The 26,338-nt window shown below is 39.4% G+C and overlaps 1 protein-coding gene across 2 annotated transcripts; it reads left to right on the top strand.

Annotated features, from left to right (window-relative positions):
• Window positions 1–5,559: 5,559 nt before the first annotated feature.
• On the top strand, window positions 5,560–26,338 carry LOC148022621 (uncharacterized). 2 transcript variants are annotated; one of them, XR_015693479.1, is made up of 2 exons: window positions 5,560–5,701; window positions 6,335–6,651. XR_015693479.1 is itself a non-coding variant. In XM_087695099.1 (2 exons), exon 2 carries the CDS (start codon window positions 24,538–24,540, stop codon window positions 25,810–25,812), a length of 1,275 nt encoding a protein of 424 aa, XP_087551225.1. In that variant the 5' UTR covers window positions 5,560–5,701; window positions 24,510–24,537; the 3' UTR covers window positions 25,813–26,338. The 2 variants fall into 2 exon arrangements, 1 of the variants encoding a protein (XP_087551225.1); XM_087695099.1 differs by lacking the exon at window positions 6,335–6,651 and adding an exon at window positions 24,510–26,338.

A 26,338-nucleotide genomic window follows, 5' to 3' on the forward strand; every position in this document is an offset into this window, starting at 1 on the left:
GATCAGCCACCTGTAAGAATAACTCCACCTTCTCTAAGTTCAGAGCTCTTTGCTCTAGTGCATCCAACTGGTTATATCGCTCTTCAAACTCCCGTAACAATTCAGAGGTCCTTTGTTGGGATGATAAACCACTCTTTGAATATATTTCATGTAGCAATACCATAATCCTCTAGAAAATATTCATCTTTAAGTGCTTTCTTGAAAGTATCCCAGCTAGAATCTTGTACAAACAAATCTGTCACTCTAACCTGCAAAGCAAGCGTGACAAATCATAATAAGAAACAGTTGCTCCAGTTGGTTGGAACTTCGAAGAAGTGCATTTGGATTTCAAAGGCTTTAATGTAGGCTGGTCATCAAATAATTTTCACTCACTAAACACAACCTCAATCACCTTGATTGCACCATGCGTACGCTCTTATTCTTGATGCAATAGTCGTTGTTGATCCTCTAGTTGTTGTTGATGTAGCTGTTGTTGCATAGATAACTGCATCTGTTGATTTTGCATCATAATGGCTAAAGAAAGAGTTTGTAACCTATTCATCTCATCGATCGAAAAGGAAGAAGTAGTTGATGAAAAAGGTGGATCTCCCATCTCGATGATCAAAAGCAACGCTTTCACGTCGGGTTCACTAGATGTTGCACGAGATATGCGCAAGCGTTCATGAAAGTCACTTGCCATAGGGACGCTTTGTGAGACGGGAGCAAAGGATGATGAATAGTACTCAATTTAAGGTAAATACATGGAATAAGAAGACTAGATACAAGGAGTATCTCAAAGCAAGATCATGGACTAAGGGTATGGTCAAGATGCATGTGCAATAGACACATGGACAAGGTAAGGCAAAGTGGAGTTAGCACTCATAGCATAAGAGTTTAGGATTGAGATTTTGCTCGAGATTTGATGATATTGCTTCTATGGCTTGACAAAATGATGTGTACAATGATGATGGATCACACAACCATGACCATTAAGTTCTTGATGTTTTGCTCAATCTTTATGTAGACCAAGATCTTTATGTTGCTTTTATGCCTTGCACTCTTTAGCGTTATCATCACTACAATCAAACCTTAAATTCATGTTGAACTTGTCATAACCATCAGCTTGATGCAGCATACTCTATTTAGACTGTAGTCTGCATAATAATTTAGCAAGGATGACCTAGTTCTACTCATCATGTTGGACCTTTGCACTTTAGTTTGCCGACTATAAGAAGGATGTTGCTTTAGCTTGTCATAGTCCACTTCTCCTTATTCTCTATTCAGATTGTAGTCTACATCATAATTTAGCAAGGATGACCTAGTTCTACTCATCATGTTGGACCTTTTCACTTTAGGTTGGCAACTACAAGAAGGACGTTGCTTTATCTCGTCGTAGTCCACTTCTCCTTATCCCAGTCAAGAAAATGCCCCCTTTCTCCTCTCCAACCTGATTCATCTTGAACAATCACTTACAATTACCCTCTTGAGTCACACCATGAATTAGATATATTGCTGCTACTCAACACGAATTTCATGAAAGTGGATTAATAGGCATCAATATGGATTCATGAAAGGAAGAAATTTCCTTGACAATGTATTGAATATTATTGTAGCAAAGCACTCGGCCAGATCTTCTAAATAGAAATTTATCTTTCTCTAGCCAAATGTGGATAGAAGGTAGTAACACTTGGTCCTACAAAGAATGGGAATTTGTCTAAAATAGCCGACATCTCCTTTATGTTGGCAAATTATGATATCAATAAATGGCAAGTTATTAGATGCATTCCAAAATCAAAGAGGGGTAAGCTAGGGTTGTCCAATGTGTCCTCTCTTATTTGCAGTTGCCACACATCCCTTCTTCAACATGCTAGAAATTTTTTTGTTTGAGGGTAATATTTTTGGTATCAAGTATAAAAGTAAATAATTAGTGGGTTAGGGTTTCAAGGGAGATCCATTCGTGATCTTGGAAGCTTCTAGTGGCAAATTGCAAGAAGCCATGGAGTTACTAGATTGCTATAAACTTTTAGTGGCAATTTGCAACAAGTTATGGAGTTACTAGTTTGTTACAAAAGGAAACAAGTTTTTCTTTCAATTTAAGGAAGTCAGCTTTTATTAGTGTGACAAACGAGACCTTTGCTAAACTAGGATGAAAGCGGAGGGTGGTCAATAGAGGAGAGTGCTTCCACTGTCCAAGTTTTCCAATTGGTGTTGATGACAAGAAATCTTCGAGGACTAGTTGGGTTTGGAGAAGGTTTGTAGCAACATATGTAGCTAGAATAGTATGGCATGGTCCCTCCACATCAAGTTAAAGATGTTGATCAATTTCATATTTGTAGCCCTATGGTATTATATTTCCCTTAATGTTGGAAAAGGATTGTGATTCAACATTGGGTGCTTTAAAACAAGGAATACTTTAGGGTGGTTTAGGGCTGATAGATGTGAAAATTAAAAAGGTTTTCCTAAGAGCCAAGCTTTTGTGTATATGCTGGCAACTTAACACCCCATGGTCATAGATGTTGGTCAAGCTATTAGAACAAAAGAAGGACTTTTATATAATTTGGCAGCTTAAGGGAGAGGTTTTATTGACTAGTCAAGCTATCATGATTGTAAAGGCTTTTAGAATCATGACTAAATTGTTATCATCTTGGTCCTCCATACCAAGCAAGGACTATTGGGACAATATTTTTTAAAAGATTAATCCAAATGAAAACATCTTTTAGTATTGGGTGTGTATTCCCCCCTTGGCTAAAGTTCTTGGCAAAAGAGGTAACTCCGTTAGTGACTCCCGTGCTCACAACTCCAATTGTAGCTTCCACATTAGTAGGGCCATTCATGATTTTCGCTTTTGAATTGTCTTTCTTCGGGGCCATGATGGAAATATGATTTGTAGAAGAAGAAGAACACAGCAATAATACCGGTTAGCAAGGGTGTAAGACTCTCTCTCGATGATGGTTATTGCGGGATTCAATGATGGAAAATTGGGTCTATACAAGGCAAGCCAAAGGATTAAGGGCCCAAGTATAGTACCTGGTTTCCAAGAGACCAAGGATAGATTGGACCTTCCAAATGCTTGTAAGATTGGTTGGAATATAATTGTTATCATCTCTCAACTTTAAGGGTCAACTCTAATGGTAACTTTAGGGGTTTATTCTCCCCTTTTTGGAGCACAATGGCAAGAATATCTCTTTGTCTTCATGCTTTAGTGATTGAAGCTTTTGGAACTTTAGGATCAAGAAGATTTGGGTTGTGGATGTGAGTGGAGATGCGATGGAGAATTCGTTTGCTCATTAAACTTACCCTTCGAGGAGAAGAACTTCTTATGGCGGGTAATGGTTGGTGCATTTCTCATGGGTGAGCAACTAAACAAAAGGGGCATTACTAATGGCAATTGTTGGTGGGGGTTTGGGGGGGGGGGGGGGAGGAGTCCTTATCTGACATATTTTGGGATGGTTATATTGCAATGGATCTTTGGCATGAAGTTTTAATCGTATTACAAATTCAAGGCAACCATTCCTTTCTAAAATTTTGTATATTTCGAGTAGCAAGTGGATGTGTAGTGGGGCTAGATATACAATATCATAGCATTAGATTTATGAGACAATATGCAATATGGGAAGCTAGGGTTGAGACATTTTTTAGGGGGGCCAATAAGCAACCAATGTGAGAGAGAACTATTTTCAAAGTACTCTTGGTTTTGGAACTTGGTATTTAAAGTTGGAGGAAAGTTAAGTTAATTACCTTCTCCTCTTACTTTTATTTTGGAAGTCAATGATATGTAATGAGATTTGCAGTACTATCCTTAGTCATGTTAGTCATCCTACTCTCTTAGTACTTTGAGGACTTTTTGTTGTCTACTTAATTTAGATGTGGTATCCCTCAAAATCAAAGTGTAAACACTAATATTATTTTCTATCAATTAGAATATGTATTTGCATCTTCAACCAACTTAACAACATTCTTTGTGCACAATAGTTGGCTTTTGCCCTTATAATTCCTTCGACAACACATACATTAAAGAATTATGTGATGCACAAACAAATAAGAATGCAAACACTATGTCTTTAAGCCATGCCATGCATACAAGCCAATTTACTATGTTTTATGTTTAGACCATGTACTATTAAAGACCCTAAACCTACCTTCTCATGATATAGGAAAACATATTTACCTGAGGATATGATAACAATGCTTGGACCTCCACACAATGGACTTGTTGATTTACTCTCTATCTAAGATGATATCATTAGGTGAGTGAGATCCATGATTTCAAAATTGTATTTGTTCTTATATCCAACTCAACTTGTGGATCTTATCATGAAGGTTGGACATACGTATAACATGCTTCTTATTAAGCCAAAGTCATTAAGGTCACTAGAGATTATAATGTCTTTAAACATTTACACGTAAATATTTGATTAGTAGTGAGGTTTTAACATTTATTAATATTCAGGATTATCCGTTTGTAGGCTTTTGCTTGAACTTTTTGGTTGTGATTCCATTAAGTGCTCTTATATGTGAGTGCTTATCATTGTGAATGCTCTTAAATGTAGATTATTAATTTCATATTCTTATTTATGTATTTTTTCACTCAATGATTTGCATGATGTTGTCTTGTCTTTGTTTTTCCTTTCTATCGCTAGGATCATCATTAGTTTTTTGAAATTGGCCAACTAAAACACATTGTTTTATGCATCGGTGACATCTAAACTACAATTAATACCAATGTGCAACTTGGAAAATTGTTTGAATGGAGAATACACGTCTTATGTCATTGTACTAGGCCATCTGTATGAACACATTCACGAGGTTTAATAGGATAGCTAGTGCCAACCACATTAGCTCATAGTTGACCTAATGAGTTTGTGCCATTATAAGATGCCATGCATTCATATCATAAAATATGAATTATATCTAGAATGGGATAAAAATGGAAGGTATGTATCTATCATTGTACTCTACTTTCATGGTAAAGCTTCTCTTTGTTTTCATCATTCTTAATGCTTTAACTTGAATGATTTGGAAGCAAAGATTTTCCTTGTAGCTCTGTTGAACTCATTTTGAAGCAAGTAAGATTAATTTGCCATTGCTGGAAGTCAGTATGGTGCATTATTTGATTCCCTCAAGTAGTAGTGCAAAGAGAGAGAGAGAGAGACACACAGAGAGAGAGAGAGAGAGAGAGAGAGAGAGAGAGAGAGAGAGAGAGAGAGAGATGAACATCATGGACCCTCTTTCCATAGGAGTGCAGCCACATGTAGACCTGCTAGACATTTCAGATATCAAATAAGTCATGTTTCCATTGTGTGGCATGCATGCCCTCTCTCTCCTACTTACTAAAATTACAATCACCTTTACTTTCAAATACAAGTAGTGACTAAATGCGTGGTAGGACTCTGATAGTTCCCATCATTGCTGGCGTTCCTAGCCTTCTATGCGAGCGAGCTATGAGCGTGGGAACAGGTATTATATAGCCGAAACGGAAACTGCTAATAACGACAATCCATGCCAGCATGCCGGCCGCCACCACTCCGCCTCATCCTTCTTCTTCTTCTTCTTCTTCTTCTTCTCCCAAGTTCTCAGGTGAGGTATAAAGAGCAAGAATGAATACTTTTTGTATAGGCCGAGACCCGAGGGTGAGGGCGGGAAACCAAGCGCTGCGGTCTCTTCTGGATGCCTGCGCTGCGCGTCTTCTACCTCGAGTCGTCTCTCTCCTGTGGAACCCTATGTGAGTGCATTATCATCAGCACCATCTCTCTCTCTCTCTCTCTCTCTCCTTGCTCGTCTGGCTTCTTTGCTAGTTTGCCATGTCCTTTCAGCTTGTCTTTTGTGGTTGTCTGTCGTAGCCTTTGCAGTCGACTGGCTTCTTTGCTATTTTGCCATGTCCTTTCAGCTTGTCTTTTGTGGTCCCAACGATTTGAAGAGATAGTTCGCGCGCGTGAGAGAGATCAACGCTACTCTTCAAAGTTCAAAGTTTAAGTTTTACCTAGATAGTGTAAATAAGATTGTTTGCATGCTGCAGTGTGCACCCAGAGAGAGAGAGAGAGAGAGAGAGAGAGAGAGAGAGAGGTCCATGCCACTCTCCTCAAAAACCTCAGGCTGACTTTTCAGTACAGAACCTTTTAATATATGCTTCACTGATACTGACACAGAGAGAGAGAGAGAGAGAGAGAGGTCCATGCCACTCTCTCCTCAAAAACCTCAGGCTGACTTTTTAGTAAAGAACCTTTTAATGTATGCTTCACTGATACTCTGAGAGAGAGAGAGAGAGAGAGAGAGAGAGAGAGAGAGAGAGAGAGAGTACTTTAGAAGTTTAGAGACTAGAGTGCATTGAACATTCTGTGTTGCCTTTTCCTGACAGTACTCCAGCATCTCTTTGTTGGTGCGCACGTGTCTTCATTGTCCGTTCTAAAGGAGAATTACGAGCTCTAGTCTCTTGCTTTGTTAGAGTTAGAAGGTTCACAGCTGACACAACATATTGCATTGGACAAGGGACGCGCTTTTTGTAAGATAAGCTTCAATGCTTCGTATTGTTTGGTGATAACGTTGAACTTGGCACGAACCTGAGTAACTTAAAGCCTAGACATTCCATTGACGAGGAATCGACCTCCCATTTAGCCCTGTTCCTGGCTACGTTCCTTATTCCAAGATGCTTGATCGCTAATTGAACTCAGCGAATACTCAACCTAGTACTTCTTGTATTTAATAAGTGTAAAGTATATTTCCATGAAAGGTTTTCCCATTACATTCGTATTTAGAGTAAAGGAATGCATCAGCCCCATGCTACTATAATACCCAGGCACAAAGTAGATATTAGGCCATGCCCCACCATGTAGTAGCACATGGGGACGAAATTAGCTACCTCAAGGAACCAAGTTTTTCAAATCTTGAATAAGAAATTTTAAGATGAAATATTTGTTGCATATATATTGTTCATTCATTTGAGGATCATTTTGTGAGCCAAAAGAGTGATGACCGTGCAATTCATGAAAGAGTAACCTAAGTGAGGTACATTTGTCTTGTTTCATGCAAGTTGGAAGAGGGCAAGCAAATAATTTATTTTTGTTCTCACACTATACATCTCAAAATGTAATTAGTAGCTTATACATGTTCGTGTGTATTATGCAAATTGAAAGAGTGCAAGCAAATAATGCATTTTTGTTCTCACACTATACATCTCAAAATTTTATTAGTAGCTTTTCATTTCATCTTTTGTATATACACATGTATATTTGCATGTGTTCATATGGTTACACATAATGCTTATATATGTGTCAACACATGTGCATGCATGAGTTTGTGCACACACACACATGCATGCATGCTTGTATCTATGTATCTATATAAAATATATTTGTGCATGTGTGATATGTATGTATATACATATTCATGCACGTTTACTTACTCTACCCATGTATGCATTTGTAGGTTGTTTCGTCACCTATTGCATGGTTTGGAAGAGGGTGAGATCCTCTATGGGTGATAATTGAGAGGTTGGAACTTTGACACAATCATTAAACATAAAATTATCACTATGGCAACTACGTTGATCCAATAGTGACAAAGAATGGAAAAAACAAAAGAAGTCCATTGGTGATGGTTTTTAAGATTAGTATTTGAGAAATTAATGTCTAGTACAAGAGCCGAGGAGCTTAGTAACATAGATATGTATTTATTGCAATAGTGCTATAAGTTGTATAAAATATATTTTTAATGTTGATCAATAGATTCTAGCCCTATGATGGTTATGGTAGGTTTGTTTTGGGGTTATGAATTTTTTGTGTTGTTAGGTGTCTATAGTTTGTTGCTGTAGAGTGAAATGTGACTTTAGATGTTTATGGAAAATTTCCTAAGAAGTCTTAATATACGCAAGAGTTTACAAAGATCTTGGGAACTGATGTATTGGAAGGTTGCCACAAGTTAATTCTCTTAATGTGGTTTTAATTGGAGAGGGATAGGTGGAGTAGCTTTAAAGCTTGACTAGACTTGGTAATGTGAAGGTTCATCAAGGCTCCAATCTTGAAAGGCCTCTTGGGAGCCTAGGACAAGATGTTACACCGCTCAAGGTGGAATGACAAATAATTTTGAGAGTTTGTATTTGCACGAGAATCAAAGTTAAAATATAAATTTGCAGTGGGGACAATTATTATGTGTGTAAGTAGAGGATGAATCTTCATTGTAAGGTGCTCTCTATTTCTTCCCTATGTAACATGTGCAATTGTGAACACTAGAGATTTCATCTATATGGGTTATTAGAGTAGCATTGTGGAAAGAAAAATATTGTAGACCATAGAGAGAGGTATGATTATGATGCTCTAGGAATGAAGTTCAAAGGCAAAAAAAAGTAGTTTGGTAATGGCCAATACCCTTTTACAATGAAGGGCAGCCTTATCAAGGTTGAGCTTGTAGACCATAGAGAGAGATGATCCTAATGCTCTAGGAATGGAGTACAAAGGCAAGAAATCTAGTAGTTTTAGCCTTTTACAATGAAGGGCAGTAATGGGCTGCTTGTGTGACAAGTCCATGTAGCTTGTCTTAATGCCTTTCGACCCTTCAATACCTTTATGCTTGTCACATATCTAACTTTGTCTAGAAAATGTGGACATATTGGATCCACCTCATTAAATTGTGTTTATTACAATGTGCCCTAGTAAGTTTGAAGCAATTAAATTCTTGGCGATGAGCTCAAAAGTGATTGATAAAATCATTGCATATTTGGTAGCCATAAACAGTCAAGTAGATAGTGCAGTCCAATGTTTTATATGTTCTTTCACTAGTGTAAGACAATCGATCACAGTATCAAAGTCATTAATCACATCCTTTCCTAGTAAGTTTAAAGTGTAGAAGGTTTGGCTGATGCCCTTAGACACAGTGATAAAATTGGTCTCTTAGCTAGTAACCATTTGACTGAAGTAGGTGTACTCATAATTTTTATACTTGGGAGAGTTTTGTATCCATGTGGGTGAAGCTTTTCTCTTTTACACTAGTTATTAGTTGTGTACTTGAATGTTGCCACAAGAGGCTCATTATGCTCTTTAATATTTGAGTGTTTTATATAATGTCAATGATCTTAGAGTTGTCGCAGGTAGAATGATACACAGAGAGACAAGAAGTGTCGCATGACTTGTAAAATAGGAAAGAGCTATCTTTGAATTCTCTATTCTAGAAAAAGGGAAAAAGGGCTTGTTTAGTGGGAATCAATAGCTTTGATAGAGTTTTGTGTGATGTCCATTTATCTATAAGAAGGCCCAACATTCTTTTATGTTTCTCTGCAAGCAACTCAACCTTTGAAGCCTCAAGGTAAGGCGAGCAAAACTCATCCTAGTGTGTGATTATAACATACGCTACCAAAAGAGCACATTTAACCAAGCTAGCGATACTTATCCCTTATTTTAGTTTGATTTACCAACTAGCTAAAGATAGAAGCCATAGCCCATAGAGCTGAAGTGGCTGGAGTATCCACAAAAGGGCAAACTAAGTGAGAGAGCACCATAGCCCATAGAGCTAAAGCAACCCAAACGTCCATAAATGGGCTACTAAGAGAGTATAACAATACTCCATAAGAGACAATTACTTTCCATCCAAGCAAAAAGTATTGTGTCCTCATTTATAAGGACATTCACAAGCTACTTTTCCACACATTTCTAAGGCATTAAGTATAGAACACCTTGCCATACACTTATAAGTATAATTATACTTAAGTATACTTATACTTAAGTGTAGACCACTTTGTCATACACCGAGTTTTGGCTTTTGACAATGGATACTTTTGTTGGCCCTTATGAGGGCATTTACTACCCTTAACCAAGACATGTGCATGTCCCACAATCATATGCAATGAAACTGCACCACACCCACCTCACATTGTGGTGAAAACTCAACTCAAACTCAAACAACGACACCTAGAAAAAAGTGTAGTAACAATGAATCCAAACATCCATCCGTCATACATTTATCAAACCGACAGGAAAAGAAAGCAACAAGAAAAAAGCGTGGTAACAACAAATCCAAACATCCATTCATCATACATCTATCAAACCAAAAGGAAAAAAATGAGAAAAAACATTGTAATAACTTCTCACCCTATTCATTTCTCTCTCCCTACTCGTTTCTCTATTTTTGGCTCTACTTAATCAAACCTAAAATTTGATTGCTTTTGAACATAACCTTTACAAAGATGACCTAGTCACAATGCACAATGATCAGCAATCGATTTGGAGCTATGACTCCCACCAAACAAGCATATTTCCCATTTTTCTAGCATAAAGAACTCAAACAGAGCACTTTCCTATTTTACAAGTCTTAGGATGACTCTTGTCTCTTTGTGTATCTATATCATTCTACATGCACAGGACTCCAAAGTTTGTTCATGTGGATAATTGTTTTGAAGGATTCATTTTCTTTGATGGTGTGGTGTATAGAGGTGTCAAGGATATTGACTCTTGAATAGGGTAGGTTGATTTTCATAAATTAAGGCAGCTCCTAACACAATAATTGATAGCCATACGAGCCTTGCATGTGTATCAGCCATATGTAACAATGGTACAATTGTGTCAACCACATCAGACCTCTTGCTCATCTCCACTCCTCATCATTGCCTGCTTTCTCACTCTAATACTTGAAATCTAGTGTCCTTGCTAACATGGCATCTTCCACATGTGCAAGGGTTTATACTCAATTTTCTTTGCATTCAGTTAGCATTTTGTTTTCTTCATCGTTGTTTGTGTTTTTTTTTCCTTACTCTTTCTTTATTTCAATGTTCTCTTTCTTTTGTTTTATGCACTCACATGGCAGCATCCCCAAGTGTTGCATGGAGAGATTTTAGTTTGGTGTGTTTTCATTGAGTTGCTATGTTTTCCCTCCCTTCAACCCTCTACCAAGCTCGATCATACTTGTTTATATGGAAGCTCATGGAGGTTTGAACCGGTTGTTCATGGGAAGTAGTCTTTGCAAATTTCAAAGTGCTATGAGTGGAAGGACCACTTGAATCAAGAGAATAACCAAGACCATGGAGACTGCCATGAAGACCAACGAGGCCATTATGATGAAACTTGAGATAGTGGACTACACCCAAAATAAGCCACTTGGCTATCCATGCATGCGCTTAAATAAAGGTCAAATAAACTGCCTATTGACCCATGAAATGTTGGATGCTACTAATATCCTCTCTTAAATCATGGGTGTTGAGTACAATAAAACTATACTCATGGTAGACACGGAAGCTCCCAAAACCCCCACCATGTCCTATATCATAGCAAAAGGTCTACCCAAAAATGTGTAACCTCATAATACATACAACAATGATAATTAGATCACATAGAGAGAAGGAAAGTGAGAGTGAAGAGAAAGCAGAGAATGGAAGAAGAAATCTGCATTGGACTCCAAAGAATACTGAATACAAATTGGATTGACTAGTCATTGCATGCAACCCAAATGTCAGAGAATGGAAGAAGTCTGCATTGGACTCCAAAGAATAATGAATACGAATTGGATTGACTAGTCCTTGCAAGCAACCCGAATGTCAGTGAGGGCATTGGATCAGGTTGGTGATGGCAAAAGCAATAGATGATAAAGGAATGCCATCAGTGGGCAGTTAACTCTGGTTGGCTGTAGACCATTGCAAGAGCATGTGCTGAAAGTGGCCAATCTGCTCTTGGCGATAATGTAGGCCAATTGGAGGAAATGTTGTTCACTAGCCTTAAACTATTCGTAGTAGTGCGAAGACAGCCTTGAGGCATCTCTCAAACAGCCAATGTGAATACACTAAAACAGTTCGAACACTGAAATGCACACAACGAAAGGGCTGAAAGATAGTTAGAGCTCCTTCATTTGTGTTTGATTGATGTAGCTCACAACCAAGGTCCAAGAGATGATAGCAAATATATACTAAACTGTTGCAACACAAGGTGTAGATGCCCAATGCAGAAAATCAGTGTTCATGAAAAATCTTCACCAAATAGCAAGTAGAGTGTGGTCTCCTCTTTGTAGAACCTTTTGGGTCTGCTTGTTAAAATGATACCGTGTGAGTGCACAATGGACGAACATAAACACAGAGAGAGAAAGGAAGAGAAATTGAAGAGAAAGTAGAGAGCAGAAGAAGAAATTTGCATGGAACTCCGAAGAATGATGAATACAAATTGGCACTGGATCAAGTTTATGAGATACAGAAAGCATCGAATGATGGAGAGCTACTGGTGGATGGAGAGTGCTGAAAACATAGTAGTAGGGAAACACTGTCCCAACCCCTTGGGAATGTGGGAATGCATTCCATACCCAAAAAAATTCAAGAAAATTGGGAAATGCTTGTTAAGGGGGAATGCGATTTGATTTCATTTCCCTTTGGGGAACATGGAAAAAGTGACTCCTTGCAGTAGTATGGGGCGTGTTGGAGTTATGTCCACACATTTGGATTATTGGAAGTTACGTGCACACGTTCGAATTGTCAAGAGTAGGTTGAAGGTACTATGTGATGTTTTCATGATTGATTATTGATATTTTCAGGTTTTAAGTAAGCAATGATTGATTTGTTGATTTTGTTTAGGCACAATTTCTCTAGGGCCTAGGACCATCTCCCCTTGTGGGCAAAATCTTTGATCTTTTTAGGACACCTATAGGGAATGATGGCATATAGACCATTATTTGCAGGTTTAGTAAACAGACTCATTTTATTTTTGTGAGAAAAGAGATATCTTTAAATATCATTACATGCCATAGTTTGTTGTGATTAGTAGAGATCCTCCCATGACGAGTCTCTTTTGGAGAGGTATTTTTGAGAATATGGATACCATCCTAAAGTTCTCATCTTCTCTTCATCCACGGATAGATGGGTAGTTTGAAGAAGAAAATGCTATTGTTTTAGATATTTTGAAATGCTATGTGTTTGAGCATAAAACGAAATGGAGATAGTTTTTGCCTCTTGTGGAATATGCTTATAACAACACAATGTATAGTTTCATTGAGAAGGCACCGCTTAAGATTGTGGAAGGGGGGAAAGTCCCACCCATTTTGCATACAAAAGATAAGATCTTTGAGGTCGACAAGTATGTCAAGAGTTTGGATGAAGCTTATACTAAAGTAAAGATAGCTCGCCAAAAGACTCGAGCAAAACAAAAAAAAACGGTTGATTGTCATTGCAAAGCTTTGGCATTTGCAGAGGGTGATTGGGTCTTGTTATATTTTGAAAAGGCGAGGTTGAAGAAAATGGAGGGTAAAGAATGTCTTTTCTCTAAACTTAGTTTGAGGTATTATGGGCCTTTCAAAGTGTTGCAAAGGATCAAGTAGGTGACTTATAGGTTGAAGCTACTTGATCATTGGAAGATTCACAATGCTTTCCATGTGAGGTTGGGGCTTCTTCTCTCTCATTTGGGGTAACCAAAGTTTGGAGACAGCCACTTTTCTCTTTCTTACAAAAATTGCGAATTTCAGCCACGGAATGAGCTTACAGTATAGATGGAGTTTGGACAATAGCTAATTTTTCTCCTCTTGGCATGGGGATTTTATTGGGGAGCCTTGTTACTCCATATATAACAAGGTATGTTGTTGTTTTTGAGTTAAATATTAGAAAAACAGGTTATGACAGTACTATGGATTGAGATCTTTGTTCTTCGAGATCTCAAGTCTAGTGTACTTTTTGGGAACTTTTGTTGTAAAGAGAACAACATTTTTATAGTTTCATTACGAGAAATCCCCCTGTTTGTGAGAGGAATAGTGTGGGACTATATGGGAACTATATAGGAGAGTTATCTCAACAAATGCTTCATGAAATTAGGTTCTAATGCGTGTTGTTATTTCTAGGGTTTGAACACTCTAGACCTAGTTAAAGGCTAGCGGTAAAGGTGTCAAGGCCATTGTGTACCTGTGGATCAGTTATGTTGCGAGAAATCACTGAATATACAATCATTTATAACCAATTTCAAGCATATTTTAGTAATCTAAAGAAATATTGAAAGGGGCGCCAAGCTTTAGGACCAACAAGTGTCGATGTGTGGTGTAGGAGCACTTTAGCTCTAGTTGTGTGTGGAGTTTTTCGCTGAATTAACTGTTAAGTTGAATTAAGTGTTGGCTAAAATGTAGTGTATTGCCCTTTGGGCTTCCAAAGGCCAGTTTCAATTTTCGTTTCCCTTGGAGCCTTGTTTCCATTCTTGTTTCCTCAAGACCTGCTGTTCCCGTTTCCGTTTCCATTTCCATTCCCGTTCCTGTTCCATTGCTGCTCTGGCTGATAATCTGCAAGATAGAATGACTGCCAATGAATTGGGGCTGCTATAACTAGATGACGCAGTCCAAGTCTGGCCGGCCATTGCAAGAGCATGTGCTGAAAGTGGCCGACCTGGCCTTGGCAATGCATTTAGTACAGGCTGACTGGAGAAAATGTTGATTGCTAGCCTAAAATTGATCGCATCAGTGTGAACGCAGCCTTTGGGAACTGAAAAAGAAATGCTCTGAGCTGGATCTCTCAAACAGCTAGTGCGAACGCACTAAAATAGTCTGAAAATTGAAATGCACACAAAGAAAGGGCTCAAAGACAATCGGAGCTTCTTTGTCTTCATAAAGACTTTGATGGAGCTTACGACCAGGAGTTGATAGCATGAATAGATACAAGCTTACAAAACTTCACTTATAACTTGAGGGTGGACTCGTGTTGTAACATGGATGTTATAAGTTGGGCGCTCATGGGATTTGATGAAGTATGATCTCTCAAAGCATTGGCCACATCATTGGGCAGCTTGCATGGTGAAATTGGTTTTGGATTGTCATCCCTCATAGAGAAAAACACTAAATGGAGTCCATCGGCTTGACTTTGATGGTCTAAAGTTAACCAAAAAGGGTAATGACTTGTGTGAATGATGCTTGTATATCTGGTAAGCTTGACCTAAGCCTTGGGAGAAGCCTCCTGGGAGGTGATTTCCGATAGAACTTCCTTTGAGAGATGTACTAAAGAAGTGCTGAGTATACAGTGGTATTGTTGGAGTTCCAATCCAGGAATGCTTTCTCAGAATTTTCCTTACGCCAATCAGATGATAATGAAGATGGTTATTGAGGATGAGTCGTCCATGCCAATATGATGTACCGTAATAGCTTTTGCACAAACCACACCTTACTAACGTCACTCCAAGTAAAGTAGTGAGACTGTTTAAGCTTATCATCAGTGGTACACAAAAGTGCCACAAGGAGTGGATGAAGCTAGAATGAGAAAGGGTTTGAGAGATATACTTGAGGCACTGGTGGTCAAATAGACCAATCAAGAGTTCAGTTCCTCACATATACTGTCAAAATTGTGGGAGAGAAGGAAGGAATCTCACTTGTAGCTTTCTTGCTTGCACAATGGGGGAATACACACACAGGTGTCCTCTTCTTAGTTGTGTAAGCCAAAAAAAACTCAAGTACATAGAAATAGAAGAACCCTATATATGGGTCTCAAACCAAACTCAACTAACTAAGGTGGCATACTAACGGAGCCACAAACTAGAGTAGATAAGGATAGTTGTCATCTAGCTATTATTCATGGGCGGTGTACCAACCGCATCTACAGCTAACAAGTCGGTGACATAAATGCACAACGGTCACCCTGGCATATCACGAGTGGAGCTCGATATCTCAACACTTCCCCTCGAGCTCAATCCCAATTTTTGCACACCAAGCAGGTCTCTGAATTTGTGCAGCTTCTCTGTGCCCAATGCCTTCGTGAATATGTCAGCTATCTGATCCTCTGTGTTGACATAAACTAGATCAATAAGACCTACTAAAACTCTCTTCCGCACATAGTGATAATGTACCTCAATGTGCTTTGTTCTAGCATGATAGACTGGGTTATTTGTCAAGTGTATACTGCTCATGTTATCACAATAAATGACAACTGGCCCATCTGTAGGTTGATGCATATCATGAAGTAGCTTATGCAACCAAGCTACCTCATATGTAGCCGTTGTTGCATCCCTGTACTCGGCCTCTGTGCTCGACAAGGCAACTGTAGGCTGTTTCTTACTGCTTCAAGTGATTGCAACACTCCCAAAAGAGAACACATATCCACTGGTAGATTGTCTATCAGAAATACTACCAACCCAATCAGCATCGGTTTATCCATGCAACTGTATCTGAACCCCAGTCTCATAAAATAGTCCATATTGCAATGTGGACTTCATATACCTGAGTATGCGTCTAGCCGCATCCAAATGCGGTTTCCTTGGAGCTTGCATAAACTGACTTACCAATCCAACAGTATAGCTCAAATCTGGTGTGATAATAGTCATATAAATCAAACTTCCTACTATGCGTCTGTACATAGTAGGGTCTTCGAGAAACTCACCTGCATCTGCGCTCAGCTTCACATTCTGCTCCAAAGGAACTGAAATAGGCTTACAGCCTGTCATCCCATATTTGGACAGCATGTCCAATTCATACTGTCTCTGCAAGAGCCATATCCCACTTGGTGATCTAATCACCTCAATGCCCAAGAAATAACGCAGCTTTCTCAAATCCTTCATCTCAAACTTCTGCTTCAATAGCATTCATATGAAGGATATCTTCATCACTATCACCTGTCATAATCAAATCAACATAAATGACAAGTAGCATAATACATTTCTTTGTTTTTCTCACATAAAGTGAGAAATCTACCTTGGAAATCTGAAAGCAAATAGTGATAAGATACTGTCCTATCTTGTCAGACCATGCTCTAGGTGCTTGCTTCAAGCCATACAAGGCTTTCTTCAACCTGCAAACAAACTCAAGATGAACAGCATGCACATAACCTGGTGGCTGCTCCATATATACCTCTTCTTGCAAATCACCATGCAAGAAGGCATTCTTTATATCTATTTGATGTAAAGATCAATCCTTTGATGCAGCCATAGCAATGACTGCTCTTACGGTTGCCATCCTTGCAACCGGACTGAATGTTTCTTCATAATCAATGCCATATGTTTGTGCATACCTCTTGACTACTAATCTTGCCTTGTATCTGTTCACAGAACCATCTGCATTGTGCTTCATCTTATAAACCCACTTACAACCAATTGCATTTTTATCTTTAGGCAAAGATACCAATTCCCATGTAGCATTTGCTTCCAAGGCATCCATTTCTTCATCCATGGCTTTCTCCCATTTTTCTTTTTCCATAGCTTGCTCAAAAGAAGTGGGTTTTGGTTCCTGTATCACTTTGACCATATAGGTATAGTGAATGGCTGTAAATCCATCATATTTCCGCTATCCACGGGATACTTAGCTCTGGTAGACTTGCGTAAAGTAGGTTCACTTCCAAGTGCTCTCAAAACATTCCTGGTCTTCCTTACTCCAGGTGTAATAATAGAAAGAATATCCAACTCATCATCAATGCTCTGTTCTGAGCCACTGGATTCACCATCCACATAAGAGTGATCTGTATTCACATCAAACATGGGCTGATATACCTTCTTTTTTTCTTTTCGTGAAACCTGCATACCACTATCTGCATTGTTTTAAGGAGATTCTCTTGATCTCAATCTACCTGTCCATGGCGAAGAATGTGAACCACTGCTAGAGGACACTCCAGGTCCACTAATATTTTGTGACTGCTGTTGCGAATTCTGTGCAGCATTACCATTTTGTGCATCTACATTATCAATCACATTTACTAATTTATACCAGCTACTCATCTCATTAAAACATCTCTGCTCACTGTAAACTTACGAGTAGAAGGGTTATAGCACCTATACCATTTCTGCTGCAGAGAGTAACCAATAAAGATGCACTTATCAGCTTTTGGATCCAACTTGGATCTCAACTCATCTGACATATGAACATAGGCAATGCAACAAAAAATCTTCAAATGAGAAATATCTGGTTTCCTACCAGTATACCTCTCCTCTGGAGTCATCCCATGTATTACTGCAGTGGGAGTCCTGTTCATTATGTAGACTGCTGTAGCAACTGCTTCAGCCCAGTAAAAATCTGGCAAGTCTTTTTCATTGAGCATGGCACGAGATACCTCTTCAATATGCCTATTTTTCCTTTCTGCAATTCCATTTTGTTATGGCGTATGACTGCATGAATATTGCTGCTTTATGCTATGTTCCTGTAGGAACCTTGCAAACTCATTTGAGAGGTACTCTCCCCCTCCATTTGACCTTAGGCATTTTATTTGCAGGTCTGTTTCTTTTTCAACCATAGCTTTAAGAGTTTTGAAATGCCCAAAAATTTCACTTTTCTTTTTTATAAAATACACCTAAACTTTTTTGCTATAGTCATCAATAAAAGTGACAAAATAATGACAGCCTCCAAGAGATGGAGCTTTAGTAGTCCACACATCAGAGTGGATTAATTCCAATGGCTTCTTACTCTCTTGAACATGTCTAGGAAATTGTTTCCTTGCCTGTTTTCCACACTGACAGACTTCACATACCTTATACATTTCTGCAACCTTGAATTTAAGCAATCCTGCAATAATATTTTGGGCTTGCATTGATTTAAGTCGCTGTACATTAACATGACCAATGCGTTTATCCCAGATATCAATATCTGCAACTACACTGGTCCCATGTGCAAACATTGCTGCACTCAATTCAGGCATGTTTGCATCCAACGTAAACATTCTGCCATTTTTCTTTTCTTTTGCTATCAAGTGACCTTTATTTTTCATATCCTCAACAAAGCATCCATGAGAATTAAATTTGACTTGCAAGCCCTGCTCAACCATTTGACCAACAGAAACCAAGTTCTTAGTGATATTCGGGACATGAAATACAGCCGACAGGTATTTCTTTTTCCCATCTTGCATAGACAAATGAATTTTTGCAATCTGCACAATAGGATGTACAATATCATCATCAGTCTCCACAAATCCTGGTTTTTTCATTTTCCTTGCGTCCTGCATCCATTCTGCATGACCTGTCATGTGGTTGAGTCAACATACCACACATCGTTGCTTTCTTCTGCACTTGTCACAGAATTGGTCATGTGTTGCACCATAAACAAATGCTCGTTTCTGTCATCACCCTGTCTACTAGAAGATGCATAATTCCCTTATTGCAATTTTCCATTCATGATGTCATTCTGTTTTTTATAGTAGTCTTTAGCCACATGACCCATTTTACCACAGTAGTAGCATTCAACATTGCTGTTTACATTTTGGCCTCTTTGCCATTCACCACGACCTCTTTGGCTCCCTCTGCCTCTAGAGTTACCACGTCCTCCTTCATAGGACTGGTTTTCTTGAGTTTGCTGCATATTCTGATTTCTACCTTGGCCTCCAGATCGGCCTCCTCTACCTCTGCCTCTATCTCTTCCAGCATTTGAGTAGAAGACAGTTTCTTTTGAAGTTTCTCCTGAAGAAGATGCACCACCATTTCTTTGCTCCTCAGAAATTAGAAGAGCAATCAACTCCTCAAAATCAAGAAATCTTTCACGGACGGAAATGGATGTTCGGAATTGTGCATAATGTTTTCCTAAACCATTCAAGGTCACAGAAACTAAATCATCAAGCTTGAGCTGCATTTTCCTGGCTTGCGTATTTGTGCTATATATTTTTGACAAAGTATCCCATGCCTCCTTTGGCGTACTTGCATCCTGAATATACACAATCATAGAGTCTGAAATACTGATAGACAGCCAATACATAACTTTTCTAGCTCTCTCATGCCATCCTTTAAATGCTTGCATTTGCTGTTGATTGGGAACATCAGGAAGAACTGCTGGTTCTTCTTCATTTCTTGCAACGAATTTTCAATATCCTTTTCCCATAAGGAAATTCGTCATTCTAAACTTTCATGTTTGGAAGTTGTTATTGTCAAGCTTTTTAGTGACAATCTGTGAAAGAGAATCAGATGCCATTACAGAACACTGTAAAAAATTCTGTCACTGTAAAAAACATATCTTCAGCCTCACAAGGGCAAATCTGCAAAACGGACGAAAGTGGTATTTGACCACACAGTCACTTCCTAGTGATGATTTTGCATCAATAGGCAACAAGGATGATTCTGTAACTCCCAATGTCTCTGCGCACAGGCATACGATGCAATTTCTACAGTAATTTTTCACCGACCTGTAGAATAGTGGTCGCACAGCATAAAACAGGGCCTTTTCCTGAGTGCGTGCGGAAAACTTCCGTCTCCAAAACAAGCCCCGAAATTGTCTCGAGTAAAAAAAACAGGGCAACCAAGGGCGAAAGCCCTCTCCCGCAGCATATACTGTCCTCTTGCTACACCGCGAAGGGCGTCTCAATCTGAGACAATGCACTCTTGCACTTTCCGGCTGTGCTACCTGCAGAGACTTGCTCTCAAACTCAAAAAATGAAAGCAACACTGGTCCTCTTACCAGAACACCGCGAACTTGGTTTGCTTTCTTGAGCTCCTTACCACGAACCAGGCTCTGATACCATGTCAAAATTGTGGGAGAGAAGGAAGGAGTCTCACTTGTAGCTTTCTTGCTTGCACAATGGGGGAATACACACACAGGTGGAGGTTGAAAACAGTTTTCCTCTTCTTAGTTGTGTAAGCCAAAAAGAACTCAAGTACATAGAAATAGAAGAACCCTATATATGGGTCTCAAACCAAACTCAACTAACTAAGGTGGCATACTAACTGAGCCATGAACTAGAGTAGATAAGGATAGTTGTCATCTAGCTATTATTCATGGGCGGTGTACCAACCGCATCTACAGCTAACAAGTCGGTGACATAAATGCACAACGGTCACCCTGGCATATCACGAGTGGAGCTCGATATCTCAACGTATACAAGGAGTCAAGAGAATATAGTCCCTAGAGATTGGCATAATAGTGAAGTGAATGTAGTGATAAATCAGAACGAGCAACACATCTTTGAAGCTGAAAAAGAAAAGTGTAAGTGTGCGAAAATAGCCAGATCAGCAAAAATCGACATTTTACCAGCAGTCAGAAGCGATTGTCCACTAGCGCAAGGTTTTGGAGGTGGATAACAGCAGGTGACAACAATAACAGCCTTGGCAAAACAGTCCTCATGACAGTTGCAGCAGGAGGAAATGCAGGGTACAGCCAATTGTTGCAGCTGGAAACAAATGGCTTGTGACAAGAAAGGTGTCACCGAGTAGCTATAAACAGGGCACCTTGAAGGAAGGGCTAAGAGTATAAATGCAAGGTTGAGGAGCTCGAACAGCAGAACCACATGTTTGGCAGACCTGAAACAGTTAAGACTGTTAGTAGACAGCAGCAAATATCTCTAGAATCATAGATTGTAGCTGTTTGATGCCATCTAAGCATGCTCAAATGAATGGAAGTGTGAAGTGAAGCAAGCATTGGCTTACGACTGGATCTTGCACAAGAGATGGAGTAACAAATGAGAATCTCAGCTCATATGAATCATGAGGGTTCACTAGTCGTCTTGAATTGATTATATCCTCCTTGAGTGGAGACCGAGCTCACTACTAACTCTAATTGATGTGCTACTTCTAAAGGAGTGTAGAGTCAAGACAGGAGTGTAGTCAAGGCAGATATCTCTATGCATGTGCTTTGTGAATTCCAAGTTCGACATTTAGTAAATAAGGATAAGGGGGATGATGCGTCCCCCTTTTTCATTGTGAGAGGATAATGCCGTCTCAAGGCCTCCAATGTAGAAACTTGGGATACAGTAGTTTCCCAAGAGAAAGGTATCTCAGCTATAGTGAGAATGACACTCTTTAGAAGAGCACCAACTTTGATACCATGTGAAGATATCACGTGGTTCACATTGAGAAAACATAGAATGTATGACCACTTTGCGTTGAGCAAACAAAAGTTATGAGCACAAAAGCACAATAACTCAAATAAAAACACTAAAATAAAAAATAGACAAGAAGTAGAATCTGATGAAAGTATGAAAATTGAATAATGAATGATTGGAGAAGATGATATAGATGTGATGCTCAAGGAGCAGACATGTCCAACAATCATCAACTCCCGTGTGGCGGGCTGAGGGAGATTGTTAGATAGTGTTATCCTCCAATGATGGATCCAGAGTGCAGCAATATCACGAAATCAGATGAAGATGCAGCCAAGTGGAGCTGGGGGTGATAAAACATAGTAGCTCAAATTGGGGTAGAATGTGATTGAAATCTGATCAAGGACCTGTTGTAGATGCAAATCGCAGGTTCACCTGATATGTGAGGCTAAAAATGCAGCTGTGCTTGGTCAAAATGCAGGGTTGTATGCAGTTGCCATGTGGAGAATAGGTTACAGCTGATGATAGTGACTGAAAGTGCAGCACTTGATGATGCCATTTGCATAGTTGTTAGGTACGAAAAGTATGGTACGGTACACGGTACGATAAAATACGGTACTAAATGATACCTTAAGATTTTATAAGTTATGATACGATATTAGTACGAAAAAAAATTTAACATCATTATTTTGAACTATAGATGATAGAATAGATGTTTAAAGTCTAAATAGCAATGCTATTGGAGTATATAAGATGAATACTTGAGGGTAACATACTAAAACCTCTATGGCATATGCTGCATGCACAACATGCGCTACAACTTAAAAGTACATACATAGAAGTGGATACATCATACATGAATGATCATACAAATAAGAGGCATGTATGCTTGAGAGAGAGAGAGAGAGAGAGAGAGAGAGAGAGAGAGAGAGAGAGATGAAATGACATGAGATGCTTTATTAATGTCTACAAGAGGCCAAAATGACCTATGAGACCAACAGTTACCAAACAAACCACCAAAGGTTTTGATAAAAGATTTATGAATTTTGTTATGGTTTTGTTTGGCATTGCTAAGGCTAAAGTAGCTACTGATGGTACATTCACTAACAGTTACCAAACAAACCAACAAAGGTTTTGGTAAAAGATTTATGAATTTTGTTATGGTTTTGTTTGGCATTGCTAAGGCTAAAGTAGCTACCGATGGTACATTCACTAATTCGTGTACTCTCAAAAGGTACATTAGGCCAAGCTATCCTCTGGCCTAGTTTTATTAGCAATGTGTACTAATGCTTTGGGTTGGGTGGTGCAAAATGAGCTGTGAACAAAGGTAAAATCAATAGGATTAAGCTACTTGATGATTCTCAAATGGTGTTGAATTATTTATTGACGACACTAACATGTTGTGAAAAATGATGGGACATCAATTAGAAATGTTTGGAACTGCTTGAATACCTTATGTATGGCCTTTGGCTCTAGGATAAATCATAACAAAACATGTATGAGGAGTCTAATCAAGCTTCCATCCCCTTTCTTGGTTGATCGATCAAGGCTACAAAATCACCACCACCACCATCACAACAACAGTCAACAACCCAAACCACCACCAACAACAACAACCACACAAAAACAAAAAAATAAAATAAAATAAAATAAAAATAATAATAAATAAATTGTTTTTTGTACGAATTCGTACGACACAGTTCGGTACGAATCAGTTCGTACTACGTACAAGTGCAACTATGGCCATCTGGCTGACAATAGCTTAAAACTGCTGCAAATAAGGTCATCTAGTTGTGGGAGAGGTCCAACCAGCAGTTGGACAAGGCGCTTGATGTAGGTGAGAGCTATGGATGTTGATAACCAAGATGTGGCAGCCGAAACAGGATGCAAATGCTTTTGAACAGTAGACTAGTAAACGATATGGGTAAGTGGTTTGACTCAGGGCTCATTTGTGCACATAATTGTGAAATTAACCGTCTTGGACTTAGGCTCATTGGCCAATGTGTTCATACACTAGGACGGTACAAGGTTGTGGTATGGGACGCAACTCTTTTGCATCTTTTTCAAGGCAATGGGCCATGAAAGATAGCTCCCTCTTTGCTAGAAATGATTAGTGACCCATCGTTTTAAACTTGATGGCAGATTAGAATACACTTTTGATTGTATCAGTCAAATTGAGAATCTAGGTGAGGGTGAACTTGGATCGTGCATTTGTAGATTGCAGAAGTCAAGCATGTGCAACTACAAGCCAAGCCATATCTAATGAGTTTCAAAGAGGCACTAAAGTACAATTAATAGGAAGACCAACAGATGGTGCACTAGCAGATTCAGGAGCTACTGTTAATGGTTCAAAATTTTGTAGGGGGTATAGCCCACCAGATTAGTTCATGCCACCATTGTAGGTATGAAGTACTCAGTTGCTCTCTATAAGGCCGCCTTTGTTCTATGTATTTATACCTCAAGGGGATTTTTCTCCAAGGTATCATTAATGGAGTATTTTCTTTCATCTGAAAGAAAAAGAAATTGACAAAGCATCTCAAGTGAGTGATAATGGACAAAAATGTAGGCACTACAAGCTCTATATGTAGACAAAATTTGATATCAAAGGGTAGATCCAGCCGCTATAGGAGGAAGAGAGATTTATCACTCCTTGAACCAGGGGCACAACAAAGATATAGGTGGCTGCAAGAAGCCACCAAGTCACCTTTTGCGTGGTTTTTTTTTTTTTTTGGGGGGGGGTGGGGGGAACTGATAAGTTAAGAGCAGTGGTTGTCCTAACCTTCCTTTATATATTTAAGCAATGCAGAGGAGTTGCAAGTTTGCAGAGCTAGTGCTCAGTATGATTCTACATCATATAAAGACTTTTAAGACTTTTGATTTCTGTCATGACCAGGTTCCATTGAACCCTTTTGGAGCTACCTATGAGCAATTCAAGGGATGCTGAAATGTCAAAATCAGACAGCAGGGTGAAAAAGCCTAGGTTGAAAAAGAACGACTCTACTGCAGGACAAGAAAAAAGAGGACAAGAGAAAAGTTTCATTGGACAAGAAGTCTATGGAACTGTTGATGGTTCTTTTGATGCTGGGTTCCTCCTCACTGTCAAAGTTGGGGACTCGCCAATTGTTCTCCGAGGTCTGGTTTTTGAACCAGGAATGTCTCTGCCATTGTCCAAAGTCAATGATATCGCTCCTAAGGTAAAGACAACAGTTCGAGATCAGAATGTTGTTATTCCCTCCATACCAAAACCTAGTCCAGTTGGTTCTGTAGCCGAATCATCTCCTGTGTCAGATTTTGCAACTCAGAGTCTTGCACCTATCACACCAAACACGATTGTTAGTGAGTCTCAGGCACCAACTTTGAAAACTCAGACTTGCTTTAAAGATATCGGGTCTCAGAAGCTGAAGGGGCAGTCAGCATCTGAACAATTAATACAGCAGGGACCAGCTGTCTCTCCAACAAGAGGGGATCCTGAATTGGCTACTCATCATGAGAATATAGGGCCTGAACAGGAAAGATACACTGAAGCAGCCTCCTATGTCTCACAGCAGGAAATAGGTCATGGAGATTCTCTAACAAAGGATCTTCAGCAACAGAACTTGCAAAGAAGGTCTATACCGGAGCCCTCTACAGTCCAAGAGCAGCAGGAGACAGTCCAGTTGAAGTCTATTAGCATTGAAGAAAGTGATCTGGCATTAGATTTGCAGCAACCAGTCTCATCTCCTCGACAAAGTGTATATATGCAGGGGCCTCCGTTAGCACCAGAGCAGGACAGTCCCAAGAAAGTCGAGAACGTTGAAGGAGATTTTTTGACACTGGATTTACAGTACCACAATTTGCATCCTGGTCAAGCGGAATCCATGCAGGAATCTGTATTGGAACCAGAAGTGGACATGGCTGATAACATCCAAGAGAATGCACTGTCGCTGGATTTACAACAGAAAGAAGGTAAGGATCAAATCGCATGCACAGAGAGGCCTGCGTTAGGAGCAGACCTTGATACAAGTGAAATCGTGGTAAATGCAAACATTTACCACAATATCATGTCGAAAGAGCCAGCTGACATGGTCGCTCAAAGGGATTTTCCAGAATTGAGGTTGTGGTCTCAACATAATACCGATCAGTCTGATATGCCACAGGAGACAGTAACGGATGCCAGCCATTCAGCTAATGATGGCGGTCGGTTGATGGAATCTTAACAAGCAAGGTTGAACAGTGTCAAGAGCCTAATTGCACATACTTCGGTGAAGGTTTGGAACCCCTTCTTTTTCGCGAAGAGCAGTCTAACAAGAATGGCAAGGTTTTGGCAGAGTCGTAAGTGTTACAGTTCAGAGGAAAATATGGCTTTCGTTAGCGTTTCTTTTGAAGGTTACTCAGTAGATTGTATGACATAGGCGACTCTATTTTTAGCGTGCCCTTTCAACGCTTTGGGCTTCGTTCCCGACTTCCCCATTCGAATCTTGGATTGGCAATTTTGAGATGAGGATGTCATGGCGTATCATTGACTACAACAGTGCACATTCGCCCACCCAATTCCTACTTTGAAATGGAACCGCACGTTTTGAACCTCCCAAATTCCAATTGTGCAAATTTTTGCTCTCATGCCCAACTTTTCTTTCCCCAAGCGCTTCCCCCCATGAAAATAACCTTAATTGGTGCATAAGAGTGCCATGTGCATATGCACTTGGCATGCACACCCATTCACCCACACCCCTCCTTCCCAAA

This window comes from Lygodium microphyllum, chromosome 16 (genome assembly GCF_053477565.2).
Source record: "Lygodium microphyllum isolate KBCC chromosome 16, Lygodium_microphyllum_v1.1.10, whole genome shotgun sequence".
NCBI lineage: Eukaryota > Viridiplantae > Streptophyta > Polypodiopsida > Schizaeales > Lygodiaceae > Lygodium > Lygodium microphyllum.